Source organism: Ostrea edulis, chromosome 9 (assembly GCF_947568905.1).
Source record: "Ostrea edulis chromosome 9, xbOstEdul1.1, whole genome shotgun sequence".
NCBI classification, from domain to species: Eukaryota; Metazoa; Mollusca; class Bivalvia; order Ostreida; family Ostreidae; genus Ostrea; species Ostrea edulis.
Window position 1 is genome coordinate 44,436,158 of NC_079172.1, and position 12,657 is coordinate 44,448,814.

Genomic DNA, 12,657 nt, shown 5'->3' on the forward strand with positions numbered 1-12,657 from the left:
GAAGCAGAAAGAAAATGTCGATGAATAACCATAATTAAAAATAGATAATTATCCAAAATCATAAATCTTAAACAATGGATTGATATAACCACATTCCGCATCCTTGAATGTATCACGCAGAGTGGGGAACGGGGGCTTTAATTGTATACAAAAAGTGGATCTAGGGTGTGAAATGCAGGGGGTCTATTTTGTTACCACACCGTCACACGGCTAGGCTTCCAAACTGTGAGTTTGTCGCACAAACTGGTAATTTTTGGACAAAAACGTTAAATTATTACTTATTATCGACACTTATTTGTATAATTATTTGTTATTGATTCCTGCTTTTGTAATAGAAAATTATATAAGAATAAGAATGGCAACATTTAATCCCACACCAAATATTCATAATAAAGACTGAATGTGCGAAATTAGATCTGAGCAACGGAAATTTAGTTTTCCCCCCATTTATTCTATGATTATAAAAGTTTACTTCATCTGCCTATTTTCATGTATGGCGATTCCTATTTATTTACATACAAGTAACATGTCTCTAGAATAATTTTCCTCCTAATCTTTCAAGAAGATATTCAAATGTCATAAAATTACTCTGCAATTGCTTTTGTAAACAAATGAATGAGATAATACCCAACAAGGAACCAGATGACATACTTTTGATTATGAAGTGTTAATCTGACTGAATCGTCTTATTTTGTAACAATGCATGCCATCACGAGCACCCTCCTAGCCAAGTTTAACCCAGCGGTCATCAGAGACACCACTAATAGCCCTCCATTCAATTCTATGTTAGGGCCAGTCTTATTTTAGATATTTTCCCTCTCTAATTGGCTCACTTTCCCATGCTGAACGGACAAATTTGTCACAAAACACCCTAAACCCGTACCAACTGATGACGACGTACAAATACGTTAAACCTCCTTTTGAAATCAATTCAAGTTTACCAGTACGTGTTAGACGAAATATCATGTAGGGTTTGCAAAAATAAAAAAAAAGTGTGTAAAACGAAAATAATTACTACATCAGAGCAGTCGTTTTTCTCGTGAAAATAAGACGAAAATCAGCGTTGAAATATAAATTTAGTTGTATGTTTTTGTTGCATTATATGTCTTCAGTTTAGATAGTATTGAATTAAATAACACATTCACGCGTAGAGTGTTTTCAAGAGCACCAGATTAACCACGCTTACTGACTATTTACTTTTTCATCGTTATCGGCTTATGGACCTCATTTGCATATAAACCGCGCCCACATGCATAATAAACTCCGCCTTGACTGCTATATCGATCCTATCGCAGATAAGGTAAAATGATAAATAAACTTCACTTGTCAGTCAAGGCATTTTCTTCCAATCGAATAATTTTCGAAACAAAATATTTCATGGGGTCAAAATGTTTACTCTAACTCAGCAGTAACCGTCAGCAGTTCCCCAGAATCTCAGAAGTCGGAACAGTAGGGGACTCCCCATAGCCCCGATGACAGAAGTTTTATCTGGGGATCTCAGGGAGTCAACAGTATCAAACACCACCAGGGACTCTGTTCACAAAATTCATCATCAGCGGGATTGTTTTCACTTTGTGTCATTTTTACGTTTTGAATGAAATCGACCGATTAACTGAATTGGCAAAATAGTTTATTTGAAGATGATCAACCCATTCATGGATTCCACCCCCCACCTACCACCTGGGGCCCTGAAGCTGAGTCCTCCCCACCACATGAACGATGGGGGGTTTGTGCACGGACAATCAAACCAGTTTAGTCCCCCTTCCAGTGGATATGGGGTACCTCATTCCCATCACGTCAGCAGCTACACAGCCCGAGACTTCTTGCTTCGTCGTCCAGATATAACAATTCCAGGACACGATGGCAATGGGAACGGACACGCAGGGATGTTCGGAGCCTCCGGCAACCCCTTCCATTCCCATCCCTCGGAAACATCTAGTCACATGCTGCTGCCGGGACTTCATGATTCAGGACATTACCCGGGAAGTCATCATGTTAATGGGCGATTTGGACTTCATTCGGAGATGTATTCCCGTGCAGAACAGTACAACCAAATGGCACCACCTCGCCATGACCATTTTTCTACCCCACAACCATTCAACATGCCCCCTATGAATGGGATGAACCCCATGAACATGGGAGCCCATGGACCAGGGGCGTTTTTCCGCTACATGCGTCCCCCAATAAAGCAGGAACACACGTGTTTGTGGATAGACAAAGATCAATTGGAACCTAAAAAACCCTGCAATAAAGTGTTTTCTACTATGCATGAGATTGTGACACATTTGACTGTGGATCATGTCGGGGGGCCAGAGCAGGCAGATCATGCCTGCTATTGGCAGGAGTGTGCAAGAGATGGTAGACCATTCAAGGCCAAATACAAACTTGTCAACCATATCCGCGTCCACACGGGAGAAAAACCTTTTCCCTGTCCATTTCCGGGATGTGGGAAAGTGTTTGCGAGAAGCGAAAATTTGAAGATTCATAAAAGAACCCACACAGGTCGGTAATAAACATCACTGTAAATTATCCAAAATAAATTCAAAATACCATGCATCTTTTAAATAAGTATATTTTCGTGTCGGTTTCATTTGAATCTGGACACCATTCACTAAAAATCGAATTCTCTTAATTCAAATTATCATTTAAATGCATTCGTTTATATTAAAAAAAAAATACTGCAAGATAATCTCTTATTAAACTGCTCATATAAAGGTTGGTGTGGTTATCTCCACACTGAAACTTTGTTTCCGGCTCGTGTCTGTTGTAATTGTTTGAAATTAAACTCATCTTTTGTGCATAATCTGACATAAAATAAAAAAGTCACACGTGCTGTAATTGTTGTTTCACGGCTTAAAGAAATGTTTGTTTATTTACATTCAAGAAATGTTGCGCAAAATTTATTTACATGTTTCTCCGCGGAAATCAGAACGGACTTACAATGTACATGATTATTGACGCGGGAAAAATCCCTGGGGGCCTGTAATCAGGTGAAAGTTAAATTTTCCATAAAACTCTGTAACACTATTATAAAAAGCGAGGAAATTGAAAGTTAATCTTGTACAATTAAATACTTCGATGGTCAATTTTGTCGCTGTAAAATTAACTTTCGTTCGCTTTGGAAAATTCCTCAGGGTTTTAGCCTCTAAGTAATTGACGTGTTTTACCTATCAAGTATATAGTTTTATCAGGTAACCCCTGTCCTAAGTACTATGTCTTTAAAAATCGTTTTGTCCAGGTGCAATATTCATTTATAGACCATCAAAGCATGCTGTTAAACCTTTATTCACATAATTAAGCATTGGTGTCCTGCTAAATACATCTATGATATGAAAAAAGGTAAGATAAAAGTAGTAGAGAATTGGGCCAGTTCTGGATTTATACGAATAGGGAATTCTAATCTCTAAAACACGTGTTCGTTGTTTGTCTATGCGGAATTATTTTGTGAAACATTCTGTTGATATTTCATTTTATAAACCTGAAACCTCTTGATTCAAACCAAAGGATAAAAAAACCCTCACTTTTATGTATTGAATTAAGCTTGCATTATAATCTATAAAAATTATTATTTATAATAATCATAATAAAAGCATCAAAATTATTTTCATTATTTGTTAGAAATATTAACTATTAACTCAACGTAAACAGTGGTAAATACAAGAGACCAGAAAATATTTCTTATCTAGTATTGCCCGTAACTTTTAATGCATTTTCCTTTCTGAACTAGCAAAGACCACAGTTAAATTCGTTTTACAGCTTTTGGTTCCTTTAATAGCCTCCGAACTCTAGTTTCCGATTTGATCCACAATAACACTTTAACGATCTATCACTTGATAAATTACTAAATGATAGTTCTTCCCTCTTGGTTCCCTTGTAAAACCCAACTTTAACAAATTGAAAAATTTGCGTCTGTGCAAATGCTTGAAAAGAGCAATATAAAAGTGTCTAATTCTATGTAGATGGCTTTGATTACAAAATGGTATTAGGCTGTCAATTCAACAATGCTCTGAACAAACCGTGGAATACGAAACCTGCATCTTGGTTGCAACTTTAAAAAAGGACCATAATTGAGATTGAATTCATTATGAAATGAATGGTAACTTGATTTGAGTGTTTAGAAAAGGGTGCTAAAGGATCTATCAGGGCTCTCGAGGGGTGAATAGGACTGTTTTCGTACAACATAGCCTCTTCAGTCATCTCTTGATTGATTTTGAGGCCATTCAATTTACTGTAAAAAATCAGCTGCACCCTGACATATGTTCTCATCAGAAACCTAATGCTGCCGTGCAATATCTTTTTTTGTTATTGCAATTTCGAATTTCAAAAACATCGCTCAGGCTGACCGGAGCTCGGATTTAAACTGCCAAAATAAAGAAAATATCCGCTCATAAACGAATCCTTTGCTGCCAATAATCCCCTACCCTTGACATGACATTTGGAATAAACTGTGTGTTGATAATGTTCAGTTACAAAGTCCTAGAAAAATAAAAAGCATCTAAAATCGCACCGTACACTACGTGATGGTACTAATAATCTTTAAAACCGTACCGCATGACATAACTAAATCCGCGATATTCATCTATAAAAATAATTCTCACGAATATTAAAACACAGAAGGTATTCATTTACTGAGCAGAGCAACAAATATAAGAAGGGGGAGTGTTAAACAAGATGTTATGTTTTAAAGTCACTCTAAAATGCCGCTCACTGATCATTTTATATTCACTTTGTACATCCATACAACATACTGAACAGTTTGTTTTAATTTTCAAAAGCCATTAGAACATATCCAAAACATAACACTTGAAAAGTGTTTTGTGTATATTTAATATTTCAGCTTAGTCCGTCACACATTATCACATTTCTGAGAGATACCAAGGTACCAAGTTTTTTTTTTTTTATCAAAGATGTTTTAATTAAATAAACTTTCCAGATGCCTTCAGTGCTATTAATTAAAGAAACCTAATAAATTCACAGCATGAAAACTGACCTTGTTGATTGACGAATTGGAATATTTGTATTTGATTAAGTTATAATCAGGTTGAAACAGCAGGGATTGTTAACAATAAATAAAGATGACGGAGTCCCCAGTCATTATCATATAATCGGCGTATTCCCCTCCCGTATCTCCAATGATATTTCTGAGATTTCAGTCTAAGTTTCGGCTAATATGGTAAAAGCTCCTTGATAATTTCTATCCATACAAAGCATTTTTCTTGTGTATGTGTGTGTGTACATGGCGATTAGCCAAACTCACTACAATGTATATCTTTATTCTTAAAAAAGAAAAGGACAGTTCGATTTGATACACCGGTGTACATAAACCAGGGGTGTATTGATATTAAAACTTGAAGCATGATAGCTAAAAATATTTTTGATGGGTGTGTGTGTGTGTGTGTGAATGACGTTCGTTAACAACATTTACCATGCTATGACATTTTATTATAATAATTGAAAATTCAAACGGTATTCATGTCTCTTGTTTACACAGTTAATTAAAATACCAAAAACCTTCCAATTGGACACATATGTGCAATCAACATATGAGATTGTAAACTAATTCTCTATTAACTCGTATCGCAATCACTACAAATTATCCTCCACGATAAAATATCGCATATCAATTTATAAATCCAAACATTTCACCAGTGTCAGGGCTACTGCGGCATAATATTGATGTACATACGATACGGGACCGCATTCCCTGTCTACTGAAATCTTATCGCCCGGGCTAAATGAGACGGCGAGAGTTAATGAAGGGACCGGGGGTTGATAACAGACCACGGCGGGGGTCGGTGAAACAGGTAGTGTCCATTTTATTCTGGATGATCTATATGATTACTGAATAACTTGGTATCACACCGCGCGAACATACATGTAACGAAAATATTGTCTGTACAGTAATGATAATAATAATCACAAATTTTAACAAAATTGTCCTTTTCATATTTTAATCATTTCATTTTTTTTTTTATATTTCATACTAATTGAGTTATTATTATTATTTTCAAATTAGCTTGATTTTCAAATTATTACTGATAAAACATAAACACAATACAATGAAAATTCTAAAAAGTAAAACACTTTTTGAAATATTTTTTATAGTTCAAATGGCACATATATATATTTTACAAGCGCAAAATTTATTCATAAACACTTCGATTAATTTTATGTTTCAGTATTTAATGAAATTATGAGTAATTATTCAGAATATGAATTATTCTATGATCATATACATCTACAATCACATACTGTAGTTTAAGTTAAAAAAAATTGCCGAATTCTGCTTTGCAAAAGAATGAGAAATATATTCGTAGTTTAATACGAAATAACAAATTTAATCAAAATATAAAATTCGAATAGTATTGCAAAGCATTATTTCATTATCTACTTAATTTATTTTAATGTCGCATGCCATAAATATCAGTATTCATCTGTACACTGAAAGAAATATCAATTTTACTGGAAAAGAAGTTTAAATTATTCTTACCATAATTATTTTCTATTGTTTATAATTATCATATTTGGTTGATCAGTATACTTTTCAATGGCTTTTTAATGATATATTTTTGTTGATCAGTTTACTGTTCAGGAGACAGTAATTTGCATACACTCTGATCGGTAACGAGTAATACTTGACGTGTAAACCCTTCGCATACGTTTTACGCCTATTACATGTGCTCCTGCACTGTGTATAATTGTTCCTATTGAGAATTTGTTTTCATGTCAAAACCATGTTTTTATCTGAGTGTCAGAAGATGGAGAGAGTTGCTAAACAAATTAATTGCTGGGATGATAAGTTGCTGTCAAGAGCAGACAGCGTTAGAGAGAATCAAGCGGTAAAGGAAAACAAAGGAGATATTGGCCTGGTTGTTAAAAGCTTCAGATTTATTCCTGAAAAACAAAGCTTGCATGAACTGTTTTGGGGTCTTTTTAAGCTGTACATAGTATCAAAAGTCTTACATTTAGAAGAGTATTTTAGGAGACTATAGATATCCCCCACTCCGTTTCAAATCAAGACCAAGTCCAACCTTTCACAATATTTTAGTTACATTTCTCATATAGAGATAGAGACACATAAGCAGTCTGAAATATGGTCATATACTATTACCCTTCTTGCTGAGGATATACTAGTACTAATAAGGTTTGTTTGTCACTGTCAACAGAAATGTATCGGTTTGTTGAAGCCTATAGAAGGCTAGACGAAGCCAGTCTTCTATGCACTTTAACAACCTGACAATTTCTGTAGACAGTCAGAAACAACCTGAATAATTGTTTTGTTTTCCTGAGGACCAATAAGTTTAATATGTAATATGCGTAAGGAAGAAATAGTTCCGGACGCCATGACGTCGTCTAAATTTTGCTACTCGACATCTAAAAAATTTTTAGGCGCTAATCACATGACGCGTTTTATCCAATGACAGAACGTCATTGTAGTTCGAGGGGCAAAGCAAATGTTTGTAAATATTTACATGTAATCTGAAATTCACTTGTGAAGGAATGTATTCAGGATTTTATATTCATGTTTTCTGATTTTAGGTGAGAAGCCGTTTAAATGTGAGTTTGACGGATGTGATCGTCGATTTGCCAACAGTTCGGACAGGAAAAAACACAGTCATGTGCACACGAGTGACAAACCGTACAACTGCAAGGTTAGAGGCTGTGATAAAAGTTACACACACCCAAGTTCATTGCGGAAACACATGAAAGTTCACGGAAACATTTCACCAAGTATGGAAGAAAAAGATTCAGACGACAGTCACTCTGAAGGGGAAGCTCATCCTCCTCCTAGTCCGCCATTATCAAAACCATTGCAAACCCCGATCCCGAATAACACCACAGGGAATTCACAATCACAGCAACAGACGACACCCGTTTCGTCAATGTCGAGCCCGACCTTGCCACACGAAGGAAATTCTAGTCTTCCACATAATAACACAACGAACCTGAGCGAATGGTATGTTTGTCAAGGTACAAACGGACCCCCGGGATTGAGTGTTTCCCACACGAGCGAGCAATCGCCTTTAAGCACTCTCAGTCATCTTCAAAATCTCCAACCACCTCCGATTCTTCAGTTCTCTTGAGAAATCGATTTTTCACGTTAAGGATTTTTTCAGATCATCGGTGTTAAAATGAAATCATACTCACCTCCTGCAAATAATTCTACATCTAATGTTCGATATTTGTATTTTATTGATCAGGTATGAATTTTCTGTCTTTTGGATCCTTGAGATTTCTTGATCGGTTTGGGGGGATTATGAGAATGAGTTGTAGCCGTGACTTATCAATGTGTTACAAACGATTCTAGTGTTTTAAACCGACCGAGGGGAACGGATTCTCACGGGTCTATCCCCAGATGTTGTAAGCCACAGATAACTATATATTTGATTTAGGATTAAGTTATTTTCACATTTCATGTTATTGTCATTAATCAAATTATACACCTGTATGATGATATGTGATAAGTGAATAATTATACCCATGTACAACATGGCTAATAATGTAAATAAAATTCCTACAAAAATATATATATATTCTGACGTCATGTTTTCTTTCTGGGTCTATGTTTGAAATATTAGAAAAATATGTTTGATTAATAATACATCTATATTTAATGTTGAGTAACACATAATCTAGATATTTGATAGCTAGATTCCTTCGTCCAATGATATATTTCCTACCAGAAGACATACGGTTAAAAGAAATGAAGTGGTTTATTATTTCTGTGAATTTACTTTACATGATCATAATTGATTACTTCTTGAAATACTGACGATGATGAAAAACTCAAGGTATATTTATTGATAAAATTATCAATAACTGAGCATTCTAACACGTGCATATAATCAATGAACTCAGTTTGAAATCTACTAGTATATTGCATTATGGTGCCACCAGTGTTTGAAGTCAATATATGCGTTCGCTGCAAATCACTCTCCGTCTCAAAGATTGTGTACTAGTGCCCTTACCTCTGCTACATTAATAGTGAAATATCTGAAGTCTAATTTATACCAGACTCTCAATTGTTTCGTTTTTTGTAAGAATTACCTGCTAAGTAATCAAATCTCAATGTATTCACCATGTCTGCGTGTCGCAGTCAGCGCCATGAATGCACCGGTTCCCGCCCTCTATTATCTGCGGTCCTTCTCTCATTATGTGCGGACCTATCCTGCACGGCGGGTTCTGTTGACTCTCAGCATTACAGTTAATATTTCACTGCTTTTAAGAACATTTCATTGTGTTCCTGTGGTTTTTAGGATTGAATTAGTTTTCGAATGTTACACATTTGTAATCTAATTTTAAATGGGTAAATACTGCAAGAGTGAAAATCAACGGCAACGAAAGTGTTTTTTATGGAATTTTTTTTTTAAGATTGCAAAAATACCCATACCATTACGACGTTTATGCATTATCATAACATAGAATGGAACTTGGCTACAATATTCATTTTATGCGGCGACGATCAATAACAGCATTTTCGATATTTCTTACCTAAGTAACTTTTTAAAAGTTACTTAATATAAAGGGGGTTCTAAGGTACGCAAGAAATAAAAGGGGTTCTAAGGTACGGAAGAATAATTGTTTTTCAATCTATGATAAGATTATATAGCTAGATTTACCGAGATAAATAAGGATTCACGCTCGACTTTACGAACATTAAATAGTACCAGAAAACCCAGCATCATAAGGAAATTGCAACAACTACGAAATGTGTTTAAAGACAACCCTGAAAGAAGGGAAAAGATGCGATATAAAACCGATAAAACCAAAAGGTTTCATTTAACAAACAGAAAAGATGAATTCTCTGAATCCATTCACCCGGGCCTAATCTTGCATTCTCTGACTGAAACCGCTAACCTGGCTGTCGCCGCGTGGACATTAAAAGTTATAATGTATGAAAGAACCAACAACAGAGACCTACTGCAGACAAATGGAGCAAAATAATTTACTGAATTAATTCTGGGCACAAGAGACCTTCTTCATACACTGTGTTTTTATATCTGGAATGCAAGAAATTGATATTGAATTAAGTTATTCTTCTCTCATTCAGAACCGAAGAATTCAAAATTTTGCGAATACCCAGTTTCAAAGTTCGTAAAAGAAGATTTCCATGAAGTAAAGATAACCATATAGTCATTATAGTGTGATGCATCCAACTACATAACCTAATGATGTCTAAACCTTGCGTTGAATTGTTATTTATACGATTCTGCATAAAATGATGTTCACTAATTCATTTTTAAAATTCATCGGCATTTATTGTGATGGAATATCTACCCTGATTTTTTGGTACAGAGATAAGTGTCGGGTTCGACATACACAGCTGTCTGGATTCCTGCTTTGTACGGAATCATTATAATTTTGACTCTGCATTTTATGTGTAGGATGAAGATGAAGATAAAAAGTGTTGATATACTTTAGCATTTGTGTATCGAGTTATTTAGAGATTCTAAATGTTTTAATACAATCTGTTAAAGACTTTATGATGGAAAATATGTAGCGATAAGGCTAGCGGCAACTGTAGTTTCAGAGATAGAATCTGCTGTTTGGTGGCAATCTCGGGCCATCGACAACAGCTGTAGATATACAAAATATGGACCTTGTATTCAAAGATATCGGTATCAATTTCTATATGTTTCTTCAAAATTTTACATGTATAATTCGTGCAAAGAGTGCATATTAATGGAATCTGTTACTAGTGCAAATATGGCTGTCTAAACGGATGGAGGAATATTTTGGAAAATATAATATGTTTTTGCAACAGAAAGTCAGCGAAAAATTAAACGCAATTTTACAGACCTTTTGTAAATTGTGATAAAATATTAATACCCAATGCCTTATTGTTCAATTAGAGCCCTCCATTTATGGCGTGGATAATCATTAATTGGGGAGGACACTTTTGAATCCTCTTTCCGTTTTTTTACATGTCTCAGTCTAATTTGCATCAAAATTATTGGGTTTCACTTCCTCTATCAAAATGGTGTGAGAGATTCTGCAGTGAAATTTAGGCGCGTGTCCATCAAACTTAGACCTATAATCAAAACGCGATGCAACACTGTTTTCAGATGTTAATTTGGAGACACCTTGGACAATAGAAAATGAAAATTGAGAGAATCGATTTCTTTCATAAGATCAAATCTTATTAGAATCACAGCATGCATGTCTCAAGTCTCCCAAAATGTTCAAAAAATACACGTGCGAATTGTAGCCATTGTGATTGGTTGAAGACGGTCCCGCTGTGCCTCGTTGTCATCTTTGCTCTAATGACCCGGCTGAAGATTACTCCGCCGCCTGCGTCAGTGATATATCATAACAACGTCAACCTTAAATTACGTTAATATTTTTATTAAATAAAATGAAAAGGAAAATACAACTTGGACTTCACAATTCTTTGCTTTTCTTAGACCACCAATACGGTTTATTTCCTATTGGTTTCTATCGTATTGATGAATAGATCGCCGCGGCGCACCTATAAAGTTTCAAATACTTTTATTTAACTCATTAATGATAAGGTAACATGGAGCTAAATAAACAATTGTTAATGATCGACAGCAGGTGTAAAAACGCGGATTGTGTCAGCATCACAGAGTGAGTGAAGCTAAGAGCACGTTATCATCTAGTCTGATCGTGTTCCCGGAGATTTCTCCGCGTTTCCACTGTTTTAGCATGCTGTGATCGCACGGAGTTCCACAGTATTTCGGATTCATTTGAAACTCTACTCCATCGAAAGAGGATAAAGTCAAACTCGGTATTTGTAAGATGCATTTTTAATATCTGCGTTTATGACTTCAAAAAAGAGAGTAAAATACACATTACAAACATCTTTCTGAAGTGGATGCTCCTAGGCAGCATCGCTGACCCGATACAGAGATTCAGTACACTTAAGTCATGTCGCTATAATCACAATCATACCACAACATCTTAAAGGAATTCTTGTCTTAAAATTGTCCTTGATCAATATCTTTTTATCCCAATCAATATGATATTAAATCAACAAGAATTCGGCCCGCGACCTCTCGTCCACGCAGTAAAGGTTCCGAAGTGGGACTGTGGATATATTAATTGAAATACTATATTTCTCGACAATCGCCGAAAGCATATGGGCCACTAGTTCACAAATTAATTCATATAGGATCAGAAGTGTATTGAGTATAGTTTCCTATAATTTCGAATTTATAATACATATGATAATCTTGGCTTTGTAATTACAAATCTATATTTCTCAGTTACATGCCGTGAATTGCAGCACGCAATCAGCTAATTCTAGAATTCATTAAGAGAACAACATATTGTAAAAGTCGTCGGTTCCAAGTCCATTGGACTGAGAATTAATCCGCCATCATAATAGAGCTTTACCGATTACAATACGTGCAGGGTTTGTCAATAACATGACCTATCGAATTGTTACACAATATGGTCTAAGTTTAATTTATCATATCGAGACTGGCACAAAGGGCCATTAACTATAATCTCACTGTGTAACATGCGCAGTCGAGCATCCTTCAGTCTCGTTGTCGTTTGCCTAGAAGATACACCAGTGTGCGATTCTTTGAATTTTGATTGCTATAACCTGTCGTCTGTAACAGATTGAGGACGTTAAGAGGGTCCGAGAGGGCCACATTCCTGTTATATTGGAAACTGTGATATATACAGATA

The 12,657-nt window shown here is 35.5% G+C and overlaps 1 protein-coding gene across 1 annotated transcript; it reads left to right on the forward strand.

Moving 5' to 3' along the window:
* Window positions 1–1,358: 1,358 nt before the first annotated feature.
* Window positions 1,359–8,528, forward strand: LOC125659722 (zinc finger protein ZIC 4-like). The gene is made up of 2 exons (XM_048891492.2): window positions 1,359–2,502; window positions 7,540–8,528. The coding sequence occupies exons 1-2, from the start codon at window positions 1,641–1,643 to the stop codon at window positions 8,082–8,084; spliced, it is 1,407 nt and encodes a 468-aa protein (XP_048747449.1). The 5' UTR covers window positions 1,359–1,640; the 3' UTR covers window positions 8,085–8,528.
* Window positions 8,529–12,657: the final 4,129 nt, after the last annotated feature.